At 45.3% G+C, this 26,673-nt stretch overlaps 1 protein-coding gene across 2 annotated transcripts in view; it reads left to right on the top strand.

Moving 5' to 3' along the window:
- GNPAT (glyceronephosphate O-acyltransferase) overlaps window positions 1-26,673 on the top strand; it is a 355,670-nt gene that overhangs the window by 156,213 nt on the left and 172,784 nt on the right. For both annotated transcript variants that reach the window (XM_073671501.1, XM_073671499.1), the window contains one exon: window positions 9,833-10,078. In XM_073671501.1, the coding sequence (XP_073527602.1) occupies window positions 9,833-10,078 (246 nt within the window). The remainder of the gene's footprint in view (window positions 1-9,832; window positions 10,079-26,673) is intronic.

Genomic DNA, 26,673 nt, shown 5'->3' with positions numbered 1-26,673 from the left:
AAGAGTATCGTTAGTTTGGGAGGCCTACAACTCCGCCTGGCCAGGGGAGATCCCATCTGCTCAAGGACTGACCAGGCCCCAATCGCTAGCCAGTACTCCGGGAGGGTCTATCTTTGTCACCAGTAAAGACCCTGAACTACACCGTACCGTCTCCGAGTGGTTCCTGCTACCCCCATCATCCACGTCGGCTGCCCTGAGGCCCTACCCCTCCCGTTGGGGGTTATACTATCACGCTGCACAATCCTACCACCGGCCTCAGCGGTCTGCCCTGCAGCAGCAGCTCCTTAGCTGTACTCAACGGGTGGCGTAGTCGTCCAATATCTACCGCTGATACAGCGCCACTTAGTCTGACTCCCTGGGCACGGACCGGATCACCGCCACGAGACTACAACCCTCAACAGATCCGGCTCCGGGTAAGCTCCCGCGTGCGCAACGCTGCGCGACACAGGCCCAGGGGCGCGTCATATACACATTCTTTTCTATTTTTGATGAAGATTTTTAATGTTATGTACTAATAAAATGAATATTTTTTAATTGACTCACTCTGACAGTGTTTCTTTATACTGTGGGATGTTTAGCTCCAGCTTTCTATGTCAGTATTTGCAAGGTCTCAATAGGAGTCTTCCCTAATTAACCCTTTGTATGGCGCCAGTAAATTTACTAATTTCCTAAGTGGACAGTTTTATTTCACAGAAGTTTGCTTTACTTGGAGTTATATTCTGTTTAAGTGTTCCCTTTATTTATTTGAGCAGTGTATATACACATACATATGTATATATCTATATATATGTATCTATGTATGTATGTGTGTGTGTGTGTGTGTGTATATGTATATATATATATATTATATGTGTGCATGTATGTCAAATTCTGTGCATGTTATCAGCCATAGCAATACAGAAATCACTGCCTGTCAGTAACTTGATCTGCTCTGCACTGGGGATCGCACTCCGGCACCTCTCCCTGCCTGGCACTGAGTTCTGCCTGTTAACCCTCTTCTCTTCTCTATGGGTATGTGCACACACATTGTGTTTTGCTGCGTATTTTGCAGCAGATTTTTATGCAAATTTTCAGCTGCGTCTAGCAGTATCAGCAAAGTCTATGAGAAATCAGAATTCTCTGTTCACACATGTTGCTTTTTTGTTTACTGCTTATTTTCAGTGATTAGAAAAACACTGAAAGAAGTGACATGTCACTTTCAGCGTTTTTTCACCCATAGGAAGTAATGGGGGGGATGAAAAAACGCACCAGAAACACACCAAAAATGCACCTGCATATTTTGCTGCGTATTTGCAGCCTTTTTGATGTCAGAATAGAATGGGAGTCTTTGTTTTCACAGAACTTTATGTGCATTACTAAATAGAGACAGAAGGACAGTGAAAAAAACGCTGCAAAAACACAGCTAAATCTGCGTTTCACGCAGCTAATCTCCTGCCAGAGAAAAGTTATCAGAAGATTTCATGCAGATTTTGGTGCAGAAAACGTGCAGAAAAAACACGTGTGTGCACATACCCTATCTTTGCTCTCTTTCCCCTCCACACTCTCTACCTGGCTTTCTACGATCTCTGCTCTTTCTTGATTCTGCAATTTACCATTGTCTCTACTCTGCCGGTCGCCTGCACTTTACTGCTCTTTATATCTACAGTCTGGTGCCCTGCTCCTGTCTGTGGCTGCATTTAGTTGCTCCCGCCTGCTCTCTGTTGCCCCTGCCTGCTCTGTTGCCCCGCCTGCTCTATTGCCCCGCCTGCTCTCTGTTGCCCCCGCCTGCTCTCTGTTGCCCCCGCCTGCTCTCTGTTGCCCCCGCCTGCTCTCTGTTGCCCCCGCCTGCTCTCTGTTGCCCCCGCCTGCTCTCTGTTGCCCCCGCCTGCTGTGTGTCGCCCCCGCCTGCTGTGTGTCGCCCCCGCCTGCTGTGTGTCGCCCCCGCCTGCTGTGTGTCGCCCCCGCCTGCTGTGTCGCCCCCGCCTGCTGTGTCGCCCCCGCCTGCTGTGTCGCCCCCGCCTGCTGTGTCGCCCCCGCCTGCTGTGTGTCGCCCCCGCCTGCTGTGTCGCCCCCGCCTGCTGTGTGTCGCCCCCGCCTGCTGTGTGTCGCCCCCGCCTGCTGTGTGTCGCCCCCGCCTGCTGTGTGTCGCCCCCGCCTGCTGTGTGTCGCCCCCGCCTGCTGTGTCGCCCCCGCCTGCTGTGTGTCGCCCCCGCCTGCTCTGTCGCCCCCGCCTGCTCTGTGTCGCCCCCGCCTGCTCTTTTGTGCCGCCTATTCTGTCGCCTCCGCCTGTTCTGTCACCCTGCCTGCTGTCGCCTGTCTGTTCTGTTGCCCCAGCCTGTTCTGTCGCCCTGCCTGCTCTTTCGTGCCGCCTGTTCTCTGTCGCCCCCGCCTGTTCTCTGTTGCCCCCGCCTGTTCTCTGTTGCCCTCGCCTGCTCTCTGATATGCCTGCTCTCTGTTGCCCCCGCCTGCTCTCTGATATGTCTGCCTGCCCTCTCTGGCCCCTGCCTGCTCTCTGTTGCCTCTGCTTACTTTGTTGCCCCGACTGCTCTCTGTTGCCACGCCTTCTCTGTCGCCTGTCTGCTCTGTTGCCCCAACCTGTTCTGTCGCCCCCGCCTGCTCTCTGATATACCTGCTCTCTGTTTCCCCTGCCTGCTCTGTGATATGCCTGCTTGCCCTCTCTGGCCCCTGTCTGCTTTCTGTTGCCTCTGCCTACTTTGTTGCCTGTTTGTTCTCTGTTGCCCATGCCTGCTCTGAAGCGCCTGTCTGTTCTCTGTTGCCCTTGCCTGCTCTCTGATTATGCCTGCTTACTCTGTTGGCCCTGCCTGCTATATGATATGCCTGCTGCCCCCGTCTGCTCTCTGTATGAGTTGTTTGTTCTAAGCTAAAACCTCAGTATTCAGGTTAAATTGCTGTGTTGGCACTTTGCAGTAAATAACTGGTTTTGGGTTGCAGTTTGGGCACTCGGTCTCTAAAAGATTCGCCATCACTTCCCTAGTGGCTTCAATGCCCCGTCCGTGTGGTGCAATAATTAAAGCATGAGGTTATGCTTCAAAATACTAAGTTATGGCATTGTAAAAAATGAATTATTCTCTATGTTTTGATTAATAAATAGTATATGCAAAACTTTTGACAATCAGTTTTCTTTAAGTAAATGACCATATCTAGATTCAAAAGCATTTTGGTTAAAATGAAGGTCTTGACAACGTCATGCATTTTCAATTAATCACCAGGAAAGTGGCATCACAAGAACCAGACAGAAGTAATCACTCTTTAAAAAAACACGAAACTTTTCGTCGCCACTGTATATGCCACCAAGCTTAGTAATGTTTTCCATTGTGGTTTTTATTTTTGATTAAATGGTATTTATACACAATTCTGTGTTTTTTATTAAAAGACACCATTTAATGCAAATTGCTCCATCTTCACTTTATGGCATAGAGATATCATTGTACACCAGCATATGTCTTTAGCTATGCCATATCCATTAGATATACAGGCAGAAGTCTTTTCCATTGTTACATCAAGTAATGATTTGAGTCACTCTATGGAACGCAAGGGCTTCTGCATATAACATCACAGACAGCGAGTCTGTCTTTTCAATACGGGAGTGACATCGCGATATTCAGGTTTGCACTCTAGCGTGAAACGCATGCAACCTCTGCAGTGTTCCTGGTTCTTTCAACACGGAAGTGACGTTGCAAAATCCAGGAATCTACGCCAACGTGGATTGCAGTTATCACTTCCACTGATGTAACATCGTGTGTGCACACACTATGATTTGACAGAGAGGTGGTCTCTGCCTGTGCATGCGTGCTTGGATTTTTTGGGACAGGGGAGATGAGTAAATTGCAAGGATTGCAGTATATGGGCATACGAGTTTGTTACCTCCTTGATTTGGAGTCATATTTGAGGTCCACCTACGGCACTACCAGGCACACCAGAATAAGCCCGTTACTCTATCGTGAGCCTGTAACCATCTAACTTTGCAACAAGCCCCATGATGAACCTAATGGATGGGGAATCGCGTTGAGGCAAAAGCAATGAATGATAACTTCTATTATCCGATTTTCAGGGACTTAACCGTGACTATACTATAGATATCCCTGTTGTGTCCCTGTTGGAGGAAAAGTTGCAAAGTCTAGAAGAGAGAATAGCTACATTGAAAATGATTATGGAAGCTTACGAATTGTTAGAGCAGAATTATCTCTTCAGAATACAGAAAGAGAAGAAATTTGTAGTGCACCTTAAGAAACTGAGGAATGGAAGGATGTGACACAGAGAAGCAGGAGGATTAGGAGGCAGTCAACACCCATACTACTCAGGAACCAGTACCAGACTCTCAAGCAGGAGAACGATGATCAAATACATCAAGATAAGATTTTACCCACAAAGTACAACCTTGTAAGCACTCAGAGTTCTCTTGGATGGAGAAAGAAAACTATTGTGAAGAAGAAACAGTTGTGGTCATGCAGACCAGATATAACCTCAAGAGAAATGTGCTGTCTTCCAGGCGCAAAAATCAAAGATGTGTCTGACAGGATATCAGGACTCTTCAGACCTACAGATGACTACCCATTCCTGCTAATACATGTGGGGACAAATGACACCACAAGAAAGGACCTGGAAACCATCTGCAGTGACTTTAAAGACTTGGGCAAAAAAGTAAAACAACTGGGAGCGCAGGTGGTCTTCTCATCCATCCTCCCAGTGGTTGGCCATGGAACATGGAAGTAGAACAAGATTCTGCAGGTAAAGAGCTGGCTACGTCGATGGTGCCACCAGCAAGGGTTTGGATTTCTGGATCACAGAGTGAATTACCTTTACGATGGACTACTTGCTAGAGATGGGCTGCACCTTACCAAGACTGAAAAAACACATATTTGGAAGTTGCCTTGCTACACTCATCAGGAGAGCATTAAACTAGAACATTGTGGGTAGGGAAACTAAAGGCCAGGAAAATCCATACAGTGAAGTAATACTATTGAGAGCTCTGCTACTAGAAATGGAAAGAAAGAACAAAGACAAAAAATCTGAATAATAAAAATATTGGAGAAAGAGAATCCGATCACAAACTAAAATGTTTCTATACAAATGTACAGAGCATTGGCAACAAATAAGGAGAATTGGAGTTACTAACGCAGGAAAAGAAATATGTCATTGGTATCACTGAAACTTGGTGGGACTTTACACATGATTGGAATACAAGGCTAGAAGGATACAACTTATTTGCAAGAAACAGACTTGATAAACAGGAGGTGTCGCATTGTATGTTAGAAAAGTGTATATCTCCACAGAGATTGAAGCTTTAGAGACTGGGAGTTCTGTGGAAACTGAGTAAGAATGCAAGGAGAGAACAACGGAAAGGACACCATTGTAGGTGTTTACTATAGGCCACCTGAGCAAACTGAAGATATGGATGAACTCTTTATGTATGAGATGGCCAAGTTATCAAAAAAATATGATGTAGTGATCATGGAAGATTTCAGCTATCCAGACATTTATTGGGAATCTCTCTCAGGCAAAAGTAACAGGTCCTGCAAATTCTTATCCTCTCTTGCTGACAACTTTATTTTCCAAAAGGTAGAAGAGACACAAAGGGGATCTGCAACCTCTAATTTTCACCCACAGGGAGGAAATGGTTGAGGAAGTAAAGGTGGCTAGGAATTTAGGAGGTAGCGATCATACTATCATAGAATTTTGGATAACTAGAGGAGGAAGACTTGTGAAGAGTCAGACCTCAAGGTTGGATTTAAGAAAGGAAGATTGTAAGGGACTCATAAAGAGGATAGGAGGGATCCAATGGCTGGATGTCCTTAAGGACAGAAATGTTCAGGAAGGATGGGAAATTTTGAAAAATTAGATTCTCATAGCACAATCGTTAACAATCCCTAGAAGAGGAAATAATATGAAGCTTTTAAGCAATCCAGGATGGATCAACACAGAAATTATATACATGCTAAAAAGGAAGAAAGATATGTTTATCACATGGAAAGAGGGAGGCATAACTAAAGAAGAAAATACTGCTGTTTGCAGAAACTATAGGACACGTATCAGATTAGCTAAAGCTGATAATGTATTAAGGCTTGCAAGAGATGTCAAAACAGAAGTATTTTGGGGTATGTCAAAAGTAAAAGAAAAGTCAAAGATGATCTAGGATTTTTACTGGATGAGAATGGTAAAAAACGATGCTGAGAAGACCGAACTTTTAAATTCATTTTTTGCATCTGTCTTCTCTCAGAATGTAAATGTAACATCAACTGATCTTCACTGTACTATTGAAGGAATAGAAGAATCCACACTATCTATAAAGAAAGAGATAGTGAGGAAATTATTAGCTAACATAAATGAATTCAAGGCTCCAGGTCCAGATGAATTATATCCTAGGGTACTGACGGAGTTAGCAGATGATATTATTGAACCATTCTCCTTAATCTTTGAAAATTTTTGGAGAACAGGAGAAGTCCCAGAAGACTTGAGAAACGCGATTGTTGTCCCCATCTTCAAAAAGGCATGTGAGGCTTACTTCTATAGCAGGAAAGATCTTTAAACAAATTATTAAACAACATGTATTCAAGTATCTTTATGAGAATGAAGTGATTAACCAGAGCCAGCGTGGGTTTGTAACTAATAAGTCATGTCAGACTAACTTCATTTCCTTCTGTGACAGAATCACTGACTAGGTGGATCAGGGAAAGGCAGTACATATAGTATATCTTGACTTCAGCAAAGCATTTTACAAAGTATCTCATACCATCCTTATTGAAGAAATGACTAACTATGGAATAGACAACTGTTAGGTGGATTCATAACTGGCTTATTGATCGGTCCCAAAAAGTAATAATAAATGGTTGCATATCTACTTGGAAGAATGTCTTAAGTGAGTTACCACAAGGCTGTGTCCTGGGCCCTGTGTTGTTCAACAACTTTATCAATAATTTGTATCAGGGATGTCAATGTCAAAACACACAGAGGACCAAAATGAAAAACTTGGACAAAGTCCCAGACCAACCAGTTTACAGTATAACGGGCCCCACAAAGTCCTCTATACAGAATAATGGACCCCACATAGTTCTACATGCAGAATTATTGGTCCCACATAGTCCTTCATACAGAATAATGGCCCCACATAGGGGTGGTGGTTCTCGTGTCGTGGGCCAAATAAAACCACCCTGCGGGCCAGATTTGGCCCATGGGCCGGAGTTTGACACGTGTGATTTAGATGAAGGAATTGAGGGTAAACTGATTACATTTGCTGATGACAAAAAGCTAGGAGGGATAGGTAATGCTAGAGGAGAGAGAGAAGATTCTAAACAAGCTGGAACTGTGGGCTGTAACTAAAAGAATGGTTTTTAACAGGGAGAAATGCAAATTCCTACATCTGGGCAAGAAAAATGAAAAAAGCATATATAGAATGGGAGTAATAGGGCTGAGCAACAGCACATGTGAAAATGACTTAGGTATACTAATAGATCATACACTGAACATGAGTCAACAGTGTGATGCAGCAGCAAAAAAGGCAAACAATTCTGGGTTGCATTAACAGAAGCATAAAGTCTAGATCACGTGAAGTAATTATCCCCCTCTACTCCTCTTTGGTCAGGCCCCATCTGGAATACTGTGTCCAGTTCTGGGTACCAAATTTTATAAAATACATAGAAAAACTAGAGCAAGTTCAAGGAAGAGCTATCTTGGATGGTGGCTGGTCTGCAGACAATGTACTATGAGGATCGGGAATGTTTAGCTTGCAAAAGAGAAGACTGAGAGGAGACTTAATAGTTGTCTACAAATATCTGGAAGAATATCACATTGTAGAGGGATCAGCCTTATTCTCATTTGCACAAAGGAAGACTAGACGCTAGAAGGGATGAAACTGAATAGGAGAAGATACAGATTAGATATTAGAAAAAACTTTTTGACAGTGATCAGTGGGTGATCATAGAGTTGAACCGGCTGCCACGAGAGGTGGCAAGTTCCCCTTCAATGCAAATCTTCAACAGAGGCTTTCTGAGATGAGACATCTGTCTGAGATGGTTTTGTGAATCCTGCATTGAGCAGGGGGTTGGACCAGATTACCCTGGAGGTCCCTTCCAACTCTAACATTCTATGATCAAAGTTCTAAACACTAGGAAGAAAATAGCGCAAATAGGGTCTTATCCGACAGACAAATTTAAATGTTTTTTTATCAGAATATGTTAACCTGATCCATGATTTCAAAGGTGCTGATCCATGAGCTGTCATACGGATGGCAATAAAGATGAGGAGAATTTTTGGATATCTTCTGTCTGCCGTGTATAGAAGACGTCTGTTTTTAAAGGTTTATTGAATGTGCGATTTTATTTGACGTGTTTCAAAGTAACAGATGCTGTCTTTATTCCTGTATATAGATATGTCTAATTTCTATTATTGTAACCTAACCTCACCTTAAGCCTTTTGCTCTTGTTACCTTATCATATCAATAGGGCACCATGGGGAGAATAAGGGAGAGCCACCGATGAGTGGGGGTGCCATATCTTGTTTTAAGTGTGCCAAGTGCCAATCGCTGTGGCTAGGCAGTATGGTTATGTGCGCATAATCAGGAATTGCTTGCAGAAACTTCTGCAGCATTTCTGCAAGGTTCTGTACCTCTTGGCATCAAAAACGCTGCTGAAATTCTGCACGCTTTTGATGCATTTTTTTTGCATTTACATGCGTTTTATGTGTGTTTTTGCCCGCGGATTTGCTATGCTTTTTTTCCAATGCACTGTATAGGAAAAGCGCAGGAAAATCCGCAATGAACATGCTGCTTTTTTTTTCCGCACATGAAATCCTGTCCGGAAAATTCCTGATCATGTGCACAGATCTTCCAAAATCCCATAGGAAATGCTGGGATAAGGTTTGCAATGCGTTTTTGGGGCCAAATCCGCACGGATTTGCCACAACAAAAGCACATAAAAAATGCACCGTGTGCACATACCCTACCAGTTTAGGCATCTAGATAGGGAATCGCGGGTCACTGTTGTTTGGTGTATATATCTACAGTATTATATATCTTTACAAAAGGATCTATTCTCATTGTTTAACTATTATAGTGAAATAGAAGTCCATTTCTCCTTGAGTATAGTTATTACCTTTTTAATAGTCCATGTTTAACGATATTTTGTTGTTTTTAATACCTTAAAGTAAAAATTGTTTTTAGAGGGATTATGTGTTCACCTCATTTAGCATTTTAGTTGTATCCATCTAGAATATCACATTTTTTGCGTATTGAAGCCAATTTTTAATTTATTTAACATTTTTTGCAGCGTTTTATAAACATCATCACTATCCCCTTTGAAGCTCTCAATTGAAATTCCCTATCAGTATGTGTTTGGAGTGTGGGAGGAAACAACACAAACAAAGGGATACAAACTCCCTGCAGATGGGATTTGAACACAGGACCCCAGTGCTGCAAAGCAGTAGTGCTTACCACAGTGTTTCCCAAAACTGTGCAGGAGGTTTCTTGCATTTGCAACAGAGAGTGAACCGAACAATGTAAGATAGTTAGACCTTACAGTCTGTGGTGGGTAGTTTGTGTCCCATCATATATCGTTCCTTAGAATAGTGATCTAGCGTTTTCATTTGCAGGCTAGCTCCAGCAAGATTTCCCAGATCAAATATTGGCAAATCTTTTTATACCCAACAGGAGAGAATTCATAATTCTTAAGGATTGTTTAATTGCTTGAAAGTCGAATTAGTTTGAGTGCTTTGCTTCATTATCAGTTTTAGTATAAAAATGTTAAAAAGTAACAATAGCAGAGAAAGGGTGTAAACTTCTTGTTTTACCTTTTTTTTATTTTTTTTTTTTTTTTTATTTTTTTTTTTTTGTGTGTTCTAGATAACACGACAGCCAGTAAAGTAGTTCAAATGAGCGTAGACCTCCACTCAAACATGATGAAACTTGCTGATGGAGAAGTAAACTTATATGAGAACAGACCAAATGTTGTTGTTACAGAAGAACGAGTCTTTATCCGGGCTGCTACGTTGCTCATGTGTGCCTTCTATAGGAACCAGTTGGTCAATATCTATGTACGTCCTGCCCTGGTAGTGCTAGCTTGTAAGATGTCAACCAGCTCATCAAGAGGTAAGTGGCCACTACATGTTCACCTTAAAGAGACGTAATAATGACTATCCAACAAGAGGATTCCAGTTGCCACACGTGCAGGTTTACTTCTTCTATCCCAAAAAATCTTTTTATCAAAGCTTTGGTTGAAATTTTGTAAGGCTTTTTATTTGTGTTGTTACATTACAACCTGTGTTTTAAATATTTTTGTTATCTGATTCATGTGTGATACATCAGCACTAAATAGTCTAACTTGGTGAAGTGAGAAAAATATAGCCATACATTAAATTTATGGGATCAAATAACTAAAAAATGGCATGTTCATATGTAATCACCCCTTTTGCTATGAAGGCCCTAAAAAATTCTGGTTCAAGTAATTACTTTCATAAGTCACATGCTTAGTGAAAGGAAGTCCACCTGTATGCAATCCAAGTGTCACATGGTCTGTCAGTGTATACACACCTTTTCTGAAAGGCCACAGAGGCTGCAACACCAGTAAGCAAGAGGCACTAATAACCAAACACCATGAAGACCAAAGAAATCTCCAAACAAGTCAGGGACAAAGGGACAAAGTGGTTGAGAAGTACAAGTTAGGGTAGGGTTATAAAAAAAAAAAAAAAAAAAAAAAAAATCCCAATCTCTGATGATCTCCTGGAGCACCATCAAATCGATAATCATATGGAAAGGACGTGGTACCACAATAAACCTGCCAAGAGAGGGCTGCCCACCAAAACTCTCAGCCAGAGCAAGGAAGGCATTAATCAAAGAGGCAGCACATAGACCAATGCTGCAGCATTCTCAAGCAGAGACTGGAGTAACTGTCCATACAACCACAATAAGTTGTACACTCCATGGAGGTGGACTTTATGGAAGAGTGAGCAGAAAAAAGCCTTTAGTTACACACAAAAACTGTAAGGCTCATTTTGAGTTTGCCAAAAGAGGTGGGAGAATCCCCAAATGTATGGAGGAAGGTGCTATGGTCAAATGAGACCAAAATTGAATTTTTTTGGCCACCAAAGTAAACTCGATGTTTGGGGCCAGTCCAACACAGCTCATCACCTCAAGAACACCATCCCCACAGTGAAACATGGTGGTAGCAGCATCACGCTGTGGGGATGTTCTTCGGCAGCATGGACAGGGAAAATGGTCCAAGTTGAGGGAAGATGGATCGTGTGAAATACAGGGATATTCTCGAGCAAGACCTGTTTCTGTCTACCAGTGATTTGAGACTGAGGTTCACCTTCCAACAAGACAATGACGCAAAGCAATTTACATATTTGCAGTCACATGCCGACTAGCTTTGCATCCACTTCTCTCAATGTTCTATAGATTTGCATACTTGTGATCACGTGACGAATACTGAACCATTGAGAGAGGTGAATGAAAAGCTAGTTCTCCTAACCGCAAGTTACTAGTGATGAGTACTTGAACAGGCCAGCAGATCCAAAAGCTAAACTATCAATGCTGCAAGCTGCGCTGCTTGCTTAAAATTTCCCAAGGGTTGGACAAACCCATTTAACACTGACAAAAAACATCCCAACAACATGATGCTGCCACCACCGTGTATCACTGTCGAGATGTTTTTCGACAGCAGGGACAGGGAAAATGGTCCGAGCTGAGGGAAGATGGATGGTGCGAAATACAGGAATATTCTTGAGCAAAACCTGTTTCAGTCTGTTAATGATTTGAGACTGGGACAGAGGTTCACCTTCCAACAAGACAATGACCCAAAGCATATTGCTAAAGCAACACTCGTGTGGCTTAAGGGGAAATGTGTAAATGTTTTGGAGTGGCCTAGTCAAAGCCCAAACCTTAATTCAATTGAGAATCTGTGGTCAGACTTGAAGATTGCTGTTCACCAGAGGAAACCATCTAACTTGAAGGAGCTGGAGAAGTTTTGCCTTCCGGAATGAGCAAAAATCTTAGCGGCCAAATATGGAAAGCTCATAGAGACTTGTCCAAAGCGACTTGCAGCTGTAATTGCAGCAAAAGGAGACTCTACAATGTACAGACTTTAGGGGGGGGGGGTAAATGGTTATGCACACTAGAAGTACAATAATTCTCCTCCTTTTAATAAGAATTTAATACTAAATGGTAATAAGCAAATTACTGACATAGGAGTGCACACCAGCATTGCTTTATTTCATTGACTCCAAAAAAATTAACACAACATTTTAAAATATAACAAACCATGATGTTTTTTACCAGTTTAAGTAAAGCTAAAGAATAACGTAATCAAAATGAAAACCTAGCAAACGTTGTGTCAAAGGAAACTCTTGAGAAATGTTTGTGGGACAAATAAGTGCTGTAGAGTGTTATCCAGGCAACAACGTTGAAGGTAACTAGATACTGCTCACCTGATGCGGTTGTGCGTGATACAAATCTAAATGAGTTTCAGAGTAGAGGTTTCCAGCTGCTACAGCCCCACAGGTTAGCAGATGCAACATATTATTTGAGTATTAGGAGATGCGGGTAACCTGGTAGTTTATCCACAACAGAATCCAATAAACACATAGAGGGTAACATTGCGGTTTACTGAATTTCTTTTGAGGGGCGAGGAGGCATTTTACTTTTCCAGAGCCTTTGTACTACCAGTAACGTGGAAGCCCCTATATTTCCGTTAACAGATGACTGACCTGAGTGGGGACTTATGCATGTATAGCATTTATCCTGCGCACTACGTTGAGCACTTACTTTGGGGTTTCTATCTAAATATCCAAGTGATGCGATTCAGGTTAAATGCCCAAGGGATCCATTCACTATAATGAGGCAGCAGAGTTACTCTCGACTCCGTCTGGCATCTCTTCAGCAGGGTCCTTCTTTTCAGAAGTGCACAAAACTGTAGTCGACAGCACTTTTATGCATGCCTAAAAAGACGGACACCGCCAGATCACAGGCCAGACAGAATCCACAGTGCCTCCACCTGCCTCATCATAGGGAATCTTCCGCTGGGGGTTCTGTTTCAATCGCTTATTTCAGAGATTTACATGGAAACTCTAGTGTAAGCGCTCAGGGTAGAGCATAGGATGAATGTGCGCCAAGCTTTACTGCGATGTTTGTGAGGCAGAATGAACAAATCAGCAGCAGGTGAAGAATTGGTTTTATTTATTTTTTACACCATTCCTCGTGTGGTATAAGTGATTAGATGACGTTATTCTTCGGGCCCGTTCGATTACAGTTGTACTAGATTTATATTGTATTTTTATGTTAGCCTTAGTGTTTAACAGCAGCCAATGTGCCCACGTTGCGGATGTGAAGCAGAAAATTTCTGCTTCATTTCTGCATGTCCTTTCCCGGAAAAATGCATGCGGAATTCCGCAAGCATTTATCGCGCGTTTTCGACATGCGGAATTGCCTTGCGTTTTTTATTGCATTGGAAAGGCAATTCCGCATGCAGAAACGCAAAATTAATTGACATGCTGTGGATTTTTGTGCGCATCAAAAACGCTGCGGAAAAATCCGCAGCATGGGCATAGAACTTGCGGAAACCATGGGGTGCGGATTAACAAGCGTTTTACGAGCGTTTCCGCTGCGGAAATTCCGCATCAAATACGCTTGTAAAACACTACGTGGGCACATACCCTAAAAGACACTTTTCATTGCAAAGCATCCCCATATTTTGAGACCTATCTCTTTTCCATATTTCGGCTGACAGTCATGTGAAGGCTTTTTTTTTTTTTTTTTTTTTTTGGGACGAGTTGATATATATACAGTATATTATAATAAATATATATATATATATATATATATATATATATATATATATATATATATATATATATATATATAATATATATCTCCAGAAATTATGGAAGCGGCACTCCAATTCAGTGAAAAAAATTGAAAAGTTGATTCTAATGGCCCATATGGCGACGTTTTGCTCCACAGTGGAGACCTTTCTCAAGCAAGTAACAAAGTGCATATGCATAGTATATAAGGAAAACCAATTACAAAAGTAATTTAGCAGCAATTATTCAAAAATAGTGTTTTATGACATACATATTATATATAATCCCACAGGATAATTAATATAGTGTAGAGCAAAAATGACCATGTGCAAAAAGATAGAATATACATAAAAATTACAATAGCAAACTTCATATTAATACATAATGAGTCATTCAATAACAGCTTTATATAATAATTAGACATAATGACTCACCCCATATTTCATTACATTTGCACCAAACATCGGCGTCTACATAGTGCTATAGCGCAACTGCAGAAGTATAGTCACTCTGGACATGCGCACTAGTACTAAGTCACAAAGTTAAGGGCATTGTGCATGCGCAGGGCCTTCTGTGCCAGCTTGGATCCGGGACACAATACAATTCGCATGCACCATATGCCATCAGTGCGCGCTTGTGCATAGTAAGAGAGTATCGTATCAGGTGACAAAGAGTTCTTCAGTGCGTACCTGCGTACAGCAAAAAGCATTACATCCGACGTCGTTTTACAAGAGGGAATGCAGCCCAAACAGCGCTCTTATTGTATGCACATATAGTGCTATCTATTTTAGCGCAGACCACAATACATCCATCATGGCGATATCAGAAGACTGGTATACATTCAGATATGTGGTCAATTGAAATCTGAGGTAATACTGGATATTGACAAAGTCCGTATCTGGAGTTGGAACAGCAACCCAGGGTCCACTAAGGGAAGGGGAGAGGGTACAAAGTACAAACCTCTCTAAAACCACAACCCATAAAGACTATATGAACAATTATAAACCAACCTCTGACCATATAAATTATAGTCACCCTTATCACATTCCTCATTATAAAAAGATGGAAAATATTATATTCCTCTGACAATAGCGCATCATAATTTACAGAAAAAGTTCTTAATCATCAATCTAGATAAAATTAAGTATGTAGAATAGGGATGAATCACATCTCAAAGTTTTCTACAACCGTAGTTAATCTAAAAAAATAAAATCAAAATAGTACCATAAAATACCATAGAATTGACACAGAATCACCAGGATAAGATATCGGTTTTCAATGCTTACAGAATAATATTCATTTTAAAATCCACATTTAAGCCATGTGGCTTCAAAGAATTCAGGTTCCTAATCCACTCTAATTCCCTTATTTTAAGCAAACGTTCTCTATACCCTCCACGACTCAAAGGTGGTATATGGTGAATGATTCTAAATTTTAATTATTTCTCGCTATGTCCACTCTCAACAAAGTGTTTAGAAACCGGCAGATCTAACCATTTTTTTCTAATAGTGTATCTGTGATAGTTTATACGTGTTTTAAAATCCAATGTCGTTTCACCGACATATAATAAATTACATGGGAACTGTAACAGATAAATGATGTACTCAGAGGAACAGGTAAGATGGTGATTAATCAAAAATGTTAAACCAGTTCTTGTGTTCTGAAACTCTCTCCCTTTAAGCATGTTGGAACAATTAATACAACTAAGACACGGGAACCAACCCATTATTCCTTTACCAGTAAGTAAGGTCTGCACCGACATCTTGTGTGATCCTACATCCGAACGAATCAATCTGTCCTTAATATTATTTGCGCGCTTGTAGGAAATCAATGGAGGAAGTCTAAACTCCTTGATCTCAGGCAAACACTTACCTAATATGGGCCAATGTTTCCTGACCATGCTTGTCACAACCCTACTCTCCTCACAGAAAGAAGTCACCATTGGTATCTTGTTCAAATTTCTGGATGTATTGTGGACTGGCCTGGGGAGCTTTGCACCAAAACTTTTTGCTGGTGCTGTTCATTACTTTCTCTCCAGGCTTGCGGCCACTCAGGATTACCAAAAGTCACATGGTTCAGTCTTTAGCAGGAACAACCACAAGCTCCTCTCTCGGGAGCTGGCCTCCAGGTACTGACTACCTCTTGAGTCCAAAGGCTGGATTCTTATAGAACCTAAACCACGCCCTGGAGAGGAGATGGGGTGGATAGCTTCCCTCCCAGCACTTAGCTATCCTCTTGTAAAGTATGCCCTTTTAACTCTAGCAATTAACCCTCTCTGCACTTAACATGCCGGAGAAACCTCTATGTTTTTTACATGACTGAAGCAAAAAGTCTCTGAGACACTTATCTCCCCTCCAGTATTCTGCCAGTGACCTTGTCACTAGTGTTGAGCGAACATGCTCGACACTGCTCGGTACTCGCCCGAGCATCACGCTACTCGGGATGTTCGGCGAGCACCGAGCATTTCCGGGTTACTCGGGCGGGAGCTCGGGTCTCCGCCCTGCATGTTTGGCGCTCTTTACAGAGCCAATGAACATGCAGGGATTGCCAGCCAGTCACTGTAATGCCGCAGCCATGTTGGTTGTGGGTATTACAGTGATTGGCTGGCCGCACAGGCGTCACCTCGAGTATTTAAAACCGGGTGCCGCCATCTTGGACACAGTCGCTCCGGATCAGACAGTGTAGGGACAGCGCTGCTGATTTAGGGAGAGATATAAACTGCGAAATAGTTAGTGTAGGGTCTGTAAAGGCTGCCAGATCAAACAAACAGTCCTTCTCAGGACTAATATCTATCCCAGATATCAGGCAGGCAGGCTGTATAGGAGATGCAGTGGTTATACCAGCAAACGCTGCATTACAGTCCTGTGTGCTCCTGTTGCTGAAATTGCTGGACTTTGCTCCAGGTCTCGGGGGCCAGGAAAAATCCTTTTTTTTTCATCTAAATCCTCTTTTTTTTTTTTTTCCTCCTTCACACTGTACAAATACCCGTCTTATTAACCTTTTGGTGTCCTGCCCCCCCCCCCCCCCCCCCCCAAAAAAAAAAAAAAAAAAGCGTGTCTCTGATTTTTCAGATCCAAATATATCTGTTGAAAATAGTCTGGTGTAGGCTAGAGAAACAGAAGTGTGGTTTTGCACTTCCATGGTTCAAACCTCTGTATTATCCACTTTTGAGGCATTTGGTATCTAAAAAAACGCAGTTTGAGTGTGTCCATCACTGTTCAGCCGCAATTAGATCTATTTAAAAAAGTCTGGTATACCCCAGTAAACAATAACTGTGGTTTTGCCATCCCACGGTAAAAAATCTCTATTATTCAGGTTTTGGTATATTTTCCGTAAAGAAAAACAATAGTGTCTCCTGACTGTTGTGACACAAAAATATATCTGTTGAATATAGTCTGGTGTAGGCCCGACAAATCCCAGTGTGGTTTTGCAGTTCAACGGGTCAAATCTCTGTACTATCCAGTTTTGGGCCTTTGGTATCTAAAAAAACACAGTTTGAGTGTGTCGCTCACTGTTCAGCCGCAATTAAATCTATTTAAAAAAGTCTGGTATACCCCAGTAAACAAAAACTGTGGTTTTGCCATCCCACGGTAAAAAAATCTCTATTATTCAGGTTTTGGTATTTTTTACTTAAAGAAAAACAGTAATAGTTTCTCTCTGATTGTTCAGATTGTTTAAAAGAGTCGGGTGTAGGCCAGAGCAATAGAACTGTGGTTTTCCTCTTCCACGGCTCTAATCTACTTTTTATTACCCTTTTTCCATTGATAGTGCAAGTGTAAGCTATTTTACTTACTTTACAATGGGCAAGGCGCGTGGCAAGGGACGTGGAAGTGGACGTTCTGGTGATGGTTCGTGCAGAGGACGGGGTCGTGGCCAAGGTGAAAATGTGCCACAACCAACAGCCACATCTTCTCGCTCCCACTTCTTGACCGAATTACTAGGGAAGCACAGAACAACACCAGTATTGAGAACTGATCAGTGTGAACAGGTTATTAATTGGATAGCAGATAATACTTCCAGTTACCTGGGCACCACCACCTCCGGTCTGTCTTCCACACGGTCAACTCTTAGTAGGCGTGAGTCTCGACCGCATACTCCTCCTCACCCTGATGCTCCTTCCTCCCACCGTGCCGAGTGTCGTCAGACAGCAATTGATCCCACACTTGGACACTCTGAAGAGCTGTTCACTGGTCCATTTCCAGATTTGTGCCCCTCGCCTGATACGCTTGAAATGGTGGAAGAGGAGATCCCATGTAGCGATGCCCAAATATTTGAACAGCCACGGCCACAGGAAGTCGACGCTGGCAATTTGTCACAAGAGGTGGACGATGACGAGACACAATTGCCAGCAAGTGAGGAGGAGCATCGTGGTACGCAAGTGGAAGAGGAGGAGGTGGTGGATGATCTAGTAACTGACCCAACATGGCAGGAGGACATGCAGAGTGAGGCCAGCAGCACACAGGGGGAGGGAGGCAGAGTACCCCAACAGGCAGGAAGAAGCAGTGTGGTGGCCGCAGACAGAAGGCGGGAAACCGTTCCCCGTAACACCAACACGAGGGACGTTGCCAGTACAAGCGGTAGGTCTTCCAGAGTCTGGAATTTTTTTAAAGACTCTGCTGATAACCCCAAAAAGGCCATATGTTTCACCTGCCATGCCAGCATCAGCAGGGGTGACAAAACTACCAGCCTGACCACCACCAGCATGATTAGGCACATGGCAGCAAAGCACCCGACTTTGTGGGGCGAAACCCAGAGTCCACGACCAGTGTCAGCGGGTGTCACCACTGCTTCTTCCACTGTTGTGCGTGCAATAGAACCCCCTGTTGTGTGTGCAAGGCAATCCCCTGTCCATACTGCATGTAAAGATGCCCCCTCCTCTGTCTTCACTTGTTATGGCAGTTTCTCAAGAAACAGCATCAACGTCCACGGCCCACCGCAGCGTTCAATTGTCCATATCCCAGACCTTTGAACGAAAGCGGAAATTCGCAGCTAACGCCCCACAGGCCACAGTCCTAAATTCGCACATTTCACGACTGCTTGCGTTGGAAATGCTGCCTTTTAGGCTGGTGGAGACGGAATCCTTCCGCAATCTTATGGCGGTGGCCGTCCCTCGGTACTCTGTCCCCAGCTGACACTATTTTGCCCGGTGTGCCATCCCCGCACTACACAAGCACGTGTCCCAAAGGATCTGCCGTGCCCTCAACAACACAGTTACTGGGAGAGTCCACCTGACAACGGACACGTGGACCAGTGCTTGTGGCCAGGGACGATACATCTCTCTGACGGCACACTGGGTAAACATACAGTAGTGGAAGCCGGGAACCAGTCGGACCTTGGGACGGAACACGTCCTCCCCACACCGAGGATTGCGGGCCCTATGTCAGTCATAGCTGCCTCCACAGTGTATAGCTCCTGCGCATCATCCTCCTCCTCCTCATGTTCAGCCTCCATCTCAGATATCACCACATCAGTTACAAGCTGGAAGCACTGCAGTACTGCCTCCGCCAAGCGGCAACAGGCTGTGCTGAAACTCATAAGCTTAGGTGATAAACCTCACACTGCTTGTGAGTTGTGGACAGCTGTGAAAGAGCAGGCAGACCTGTGGCTGAGACCGCTGAACCTACATCCCGGCATGGTCGTGTGTGACAATGGCCGTAACCTGGTGGCGGCTCTGAGGCGAGGTGAGATCACACACATACCATGCCTGGCTCATGTGCTTAACCTCGTGGTTCAGCGGTTTCTTAAATCGTACCCCGAGTTGCCAGATCTGCTCGCGAAAATACGCCGCCTGTCAGCTCATTTTCGCAAGTCTGCTACAGCTTCCGCCCCCCTTGCTGTGTTGCAGCAGCATTTGCAGCTTCCGGCACACCGACTGGTGTGTGATGTCCCCACACGTTAGATCTCTACCCTCCACATGTTGCAAAGGATTTGTGAGCAGAAGAGAGCAGTTGTGGAGTACCAGATGCAACAAGGCCGTCAATATTCAGGTCAGACTCCACACATAAGACCTCAGGAGTGGACCTGGATGTCTGACATATGTACCATCCTGACAAAGTTTGAGGAGGCCACCAAGATGGTGAGTGGCGATGACGCCATCATTAGTGTCAGCATTCCACTTGTCTGTCTTTTGCAACGCTCTCTGCAGAGAATTAAAGAGGAGGCATTGCAGCCAGAGTATGATGAGATGGATCAAGAAGCCGTAGTGGGCGATTACACACAGCCCAGCCTCATCTCATCCCAGCGTGCATTGGGGGACAATGAGGAGGAGGAGGAAGAACAGGAGCTGGTATCATGCGCTGTAGACGGTAGTACCTGTACAAGTGTCATACCGTCGGTTCAGCGTGGGTGGCCTGAGGACAGGGGGGAGGAGGAGGAGGAGAGCATGGTCAGTCATCTTGGTGAGGACACGGAAATCTTGCCCGTTACCAGTCTGGCACGCATGGCTGACTTTGTTACGCTGCCTTAACCGTGACCCTCGCGTTGTCAAAATGTTGGGTGACAGTCATTACTAGTTGGTGACACTTTTAGACCCCCGCTACAAGGAGAACTTTCACTCTTATTCCTGAGGTGGAGAGGTCTACAAAAATGGGGCAGTACCAGAAGGCCCTTGCTGCAGAACTCTTAAAAAAATTCCCATCTGAACACGCTAGCGGCAGAGGTCACAGTTCGTTGCCCAACCAAGGCGTACAGGCGAGAGAGATGCAACTCCAATCCAGCAGAGGCAGGGGAACACTGTCAACATTCTGGGACAGATTTCTGACACCCGCCCAGCTTACAGGCCCTGAGGCGCGGGGTACTCTCACAAGGAGTGGAAAGTTTCAAAAGATGGAGAGGGAGTACCTTGCCAACCGTACCAGCGTCCTCCGTGATTCCTCTGTGCCTTTTAATTATTGGGTATCCAAGCTGGACACTTGGAATGAACTCACTCTGTACGCCTTGGAGGTCCTGGCCTGCCCTGCCGCTAGCGTGTTATCGGAGCGTGTTTTTAGTGCCGCTGGGGGAATTATAACTGATAAGCGCACTCGCCTGTCAACTGACAATGCTGACAAGCTGACCCTTATCAAAATGAACAAGGGCTGGATTGGGCCAGACTTCTCATCACCACCAAATGACAGCAGAGTAACATAAAGTCAAATCCACTGTGTTATTTCGGGAGGTGTAATCACATGCACCGCTTCACATCCACACATGGGTATACTCTTCCTCATTTCGGCTGTTTTATGTTCTTCTCCTTATCCTCAGCCTCCACCACCACTATACCACCAGGGTGCCAGCATTGCAAGTTCCTCCATCCTTATTTTTGTCAGCTTTTGCTTGGAAGGCATAAGCAAATCCTATGGGAGACCCACTCCGCAATAATGGGACTTATGTTTGTAATATGCTTTACTGCATGGTTCTTGTAAGGGGCATTGCAAGTTGCTCCATCCTAATTTTTGGAAGCTTTTGCTTGGAAGGCATAAGCAAATCCTATGGGAGACCCACTCCCCAATAATGGGACTTATGTTTGTAATATGCTTTACTGCATGGTTCTTGTAAGGGGCATTGCAAGTTGCTCCATCCTAATTTTTGGAAGCTTTTGCTTGGAAGGCATAAGCAAATCCTATGGGAGACCCACTCCGCAATAATGGGATTTATGTTTGTAATATGCTGTACTGCATGGTTCTTGTAAGGGGCATTGCAAGTTGCTCCGTCCTAATTTTTGGAAGCTTTTGCTTGGAAGGCATAAGCAAATACTATGGGAGACCCACTCCCCAATAATTGGACTTATGTTTGTAATAGGCTATACTGCATGGCTCTTGTAAGGGGCATTGCAGTTCCTCATAATTTTTGGAAAGCCTTCCATTCACTGCTTAGGCCAACAGTGCACAGTAGACCCAGTTGCTATAAATGGAAAAAAAGGTTTAGTTAAGGCCCTCTGACCTCCATGCCATTTCCAAGGGGCATTGGAGTGCCTCGAAATTTTTGGTAGGCATTGCACTCACTGTATGCCCTATAACTGTGTAGCCGAACCGCTCATTTTGTTACAGAAACATATCCTACAAGACATATCTGGTTGACTGGCCTGATATTGATGTCAATGGTCCCTGTTCCTCCTGCTCGTTCTCCTTTGCCACCACCTCATCCATCATTTATCACCTGAAGTTTTGTTTTAACGGGAGTCATAGAACTTGGATAGTAGCAGGAAAACATCCAGTAATCCTCGGAGGAGGTAGGATATGCGCCAAAACGCTGACCGCCTCAGGCCTAGCCGCTACTACATACATGTGCTTGCATTCCAACAAAACAAAGCAGATGCTAACTTCTATCATCCTCCTCATGCTCCTCACCTTGGCACTCTCAACTCCTCTGATGGAGAAGCCAGGGCCCACCGGAGGAGTCTGGTTGTCTGGTGGGCTCGGCCAATGCTGCCCTAAAGCAGGCCAGGCTAAGAAAAGTGTGGGAAAGGTTACCGGGACAAATAGGGGTGGCTGGGGACCGAGTATGGACACCCGGCCGCCCCCTGGAGGCTGGGGAGCAAGCGGGGACATCCGGCCACCGGACGGCTGGGGACTGAGTATGGATACCAGGCCGCCGACGCAGCCATGGCGTTGTGGCCAGATTCCGCCTCCACATGCCTAAAAGGCCCAATTTAAAGTGCAAGCAAGCAGTATGGTTTTGCAGCCTGGGGGTGGGTGGGTGGCAGGCTGCATACTTGCGCTTGCATTGCAAGGAATGGGAGAGGTACAATTGAACACTGCCCTGGGGCAAGGACTTGAACGGGGATAGTTGCAAGTCTGCAACGACAGGTGCAGGGTGGGAGGCATCTTCGCATGTACCATGAACAGGGGTTTGGCATGCACACACTACAGCGGAATAGGCTCTCCTTCCCACTAAATGCACTGGGGAGGGCACAGGTAATGTTTTGGTATACGCGCTTAATCTTATGTATAAGGCACACCGGGACAAATAGGGGCGGCTGGGGACTGAGTATGGATACCTCGCTGCCGAAGCAGCCATGAGGTAGTGGCCAGCTTCGGCCTCCTCCAAACTAAAAGGCCCCATTTCAAGTGCAAGCTAGCAGTATGGCATTGCAGTCTGGGGGTGGGTGGGTGGCAGGCTGCACACTTACACACTTGCATTAAAAGAAAACAAAGCAGATGCTAACTTCTGTCATCATCATCATGCTCCTCACCTTGGCACTCTCAACTCCCCTGATGGAAAAACCAGGGCCCACTGGAGGAGTCTGGTTCTCTGGTGGGCTCGTCCAATGCTGCCCTAATGCAGGCCGGGCTAAGAAAAGTGTGTGGGGGGATGTTCCAAGGAGAAATAATGGCAGCTGGGGACCGTTTATGGATACCCGGCTGCCCTCAGGCGGCTGGGAACCGTGTGTGGACACCCGGCCGCGGGGCGGCTGGGGACCGAGCATGGACACCCGGCCGCCGAGCGGCTGGGGACTGAGTATGGATTCCAGGCAGCCAACGCAGCCATGACGTGGTGGCCAGATTTCGCCTTCACATGCCTAAAAGGCCCAATTTCAAGTGCAAGCAAGCAGTATAATATTGCAGCCTTGGGGTGGGTGGGTGGCAGGCTGCATACTTGCTCTTGTATTGCAAGGAATGGGGGAGGTATAATTGAACACTGCCCTGGGACTACAACTTGCACAGGGATAGTTGCAAGTCTGCATCTTCTGATGCGACAAGGATCACTTATGATGGGCACACTTTTAGGCAGTGACCTGGTTGTCAGAGATGCTTCCAGGGGTCTTCCCCATGCTGTTCCCATGTCTTTTCAGCACTTTATGCATGTGTCACACAGCACATGGCCAGATAAGGTTGTAAAATGTTAAAATGACATTTCCCGGTGAATGCATTTGTCACAGTTGAAAGCAATACAAAAGTGCAAAAACGCATAAAAATGCTACTTGTGAACATAGCCGAAGGTGTGGAGGAGTATTTTTGTTTTTGGTTATTTATTTTACCTTATACACAAGTCTTTACCCTGGAAAAGAAAATCCTTAACATATTTCACAGGAAAAAAGTTTCAGTTTAGTTTTTGAACTTTTTATTGTGAGCCCGTAAAAGTGGCTTAATACCTCTGACCACGTTGTTGACAGCAGTGACCTGGGAGTCAGAAATGCTTCCTGGGGCGATCCCCATGCTGTCCCCATGTCATTTGAGTACTGTCACTATTGTTTTGGGCACTTGTTAGGCTTTTAAAAGACTGCCGGGGGTGCCACCGCAAAAATGCTCCGGTCTCCCATAGACTAACATTGGGCTCGTTGCTCGGGTCGAGCACCCGAGTATCACGGCGAGCTCGGCCCGAGCTTCGAGCACCCGAGCATTTTAGTGCTTGATCAACACTACTTGTCCCATATCCCCCCCCCCCCCCCTCTGCCCAAAGACGGTGGTTTGGGCACCTTCAGAGACCAAAAAGGGAATTGTAGAGAGGGCATCAGCATTCCCGTGTAGTTTCCCAGGCCTATGCTCCACGTGGAAATTAAAGTCCTGGAGACCTAAAAACCATCTAGTCACCCGGGCATTCTTACCCTTCTTTTCCCTCAACCACCTTAAACGGGCATGGTCTGACACAAGCTTAAACTTCCGGCCTAAAAGGTAATATCTCAGTGTATCTACGGCCCATTTTATGGCTAAACACTCTTTTTCCACTATCGCATAGTTCTTCTCGCAGGAAAAGAGCTTCCGGCTCAGATATAAATGGGGAAGAACATCTCATTCTCTCTCTTAAGAGAGCACGGCTCCTTGGCCAACTTCTGAAGCGTCTTTGTGGACCACAAACTCCTTCTCAGTCTGGTGCGACCAGGACCGGCTGCTTACACAGTGCTAGCTTCAACCGTTGGAACGCCATCTGCTTCCTCTGTCCATTTCACCATTGTTGATCTGGTGCCTTTGAGGAGATCCGTAAGTGGCGCGGCCATCATGGCTAAATTTGGGATAAACTGCCGGTAATATCCCACCATTTCCAGGAACGCTCTCACTTGCTTCTTGGAGAGCGTTTGCGGCCAGGTGTGGATTGCCTCCACTTTATTGATTTGTGGCTTTATCTCGCCTCTCCCGATGACATAGCCCAAGTACTTAGCTTCTTCCTTTCCAACGGCGCCTTTTTCAGCAGCAGAAGGGAAGGAAGGGAGACACAGATTCTCTACTTCGTGGGTAGGCGGAGCCCCATAGGATAGTCACCTCAGATTGGAAAAAGACGACCGGCCCCTCCAGTATATAGGCTCCTCCTACTCCCATGTTCATCAGTCTTTTTATCTGAGGTCTCAGAGGATAGTCGCTGCTTCGGCAGCTCCTCAGAAGAGTTATTTTATATCCAGCGAGTCCTGGACCCCCCCGTGGTCTAGAGGTCTCTGGGGGTCTCGGCGCTGCTGAGACCCCTGACCCTCCCCTGGCAGCTCTGTGTACCCCTTGAGGAGGTTCCCACTTATGCCTGCCGGCCCCGGGGGATACAGAGCGCTCCCTGGCGGAGGCGCACACCACACATCTGAGAGGGTCCCTGCATGCTCCGCCATAGGGGGGAGCAAAGGGCCATGGCGCCACACATCCCTGAGGATCCCTGTGGCGTTCAGCCGGGTAAGTGCTCTTTGGTCTAAAGAGTATCTTTGACGGCTACGGCAAGTGTACTGCCTGTGTGTTTCTTGTCTATTTCAGACGCTGCCTTGACTGGGGAGCAGAGACGGAGGCCAGTAATTTTTATTTTTTATTTGCGCATGCTTTTTCGTTTTTGCTTCCTGCCTTCATTGAGGCAGGAAGCTCCCTGTATTGGCGCGCGTTTTCTTGCTTTTATTGACTTGCTACCTGCCTTCATAGAGGTAGGAAGCTTTCTGCCCTCCTTTTTGTTGTTTGAATAAGTGCGGGCTTTGGCGGGGGGGGGGGGGGGGCGTGGCCTAGCGAGGGCGTGGCATAGTGGGGGCGTGGCTTAGCGTCTCCTGACTTCCTGCCGTCATTACTATAGGCAGGAAGCGCTTGGTTGAGCGTGCGCTGGCGGTCCCTGCTTCTCCCTCCGGCGTCCAGGTGCGCCTCCTGCTCTCTGCTCCCCATCCGTCCACACACTTAGGAGGAGCGGTCGCCGCAGTACCGGTGAGTCCCCTCTGCCTCTGGCAGGGGTTCTTTGTCAGTGCTGTCTCTCCAGGCTACCTATTAGGAGTCCTCGTGAGCACTGCCGCTTTCTCTCCTAAAGCTATTTACTTCACTGACCTTTTAGGCTGTGTAGTATTATAGTTGCTGTGATGTTAACTAGTGTTGAGCCACCCCCGTAGTGTTCGAGTTCGGTTCGGTTCGTCGAACACCCGTGTGTTCGCCGAACTGTTCGCCGAACTGTTCGCCGAACTGTTCGTCGAACTGTTCGTCGAACACCTTCGAACACCGTTAAAACCAATGGCAGGCAAACAAAAACACATAGAAACACATAGAAAACACCTTCAAAGGTGTCCAAAAGCTGACAAACTGCTCAGAAGACACAACTAACACATGGAAAAGTGACAAGTACATATAGTCATGCGAAAAGAAAAGAGGTGGAGGAGTAAAAGGAGGGGGAGACACAGATATAGGCATGTCATGCCCTTCTAAAATCCAAAAAGTGAGAAGCCGAGACGGCCAGTCCGCTCCTGCCCGTGCCACCTCCGTGTCGCCGGGTTTGTGCCAGAGCCGCGGTGAACCCTGACGGCCAGCCCCCCTTTCCCAATACTGGTGCCTGTCCGCTGGTGGGTCGAGAGAGCCCCCCTGTGGTGGAGGCAGCTCTAAGCTTTTTAATTTAAATTGTCCCTCTAATTTGAATGAATACACTTTAAATCCATTTACAAGGATCTATTGGAGGGCAAGTCTCATGCCAGCAGCCGCGTAATTCCAGCTCCAGTATCGTCCACTAAAGCTGCTGCAGTTAAAAAGCTTT

Source organism: Phyllobates terribilis, unplaced genomic scaffold (assembly GCF_046119375.1).
Source record: "Phyllobates terribilis strain yellow unplaced genomic scaffold, ASM4611937v1 Scaffold_3__8_contigs__length_932513732, whole genome shotgun sequence".
Lineage (NCBI taxonomy): Eukaryota > Metazoa > Chordata > Amphibia > Anura > Dendrobatidae > Phyllobates > Phyllobates terribilis.
Note: the sequence above shows the minus strand (reverse complement) of the source record. Positions and strands in the feature narration are given on the sequence as shown.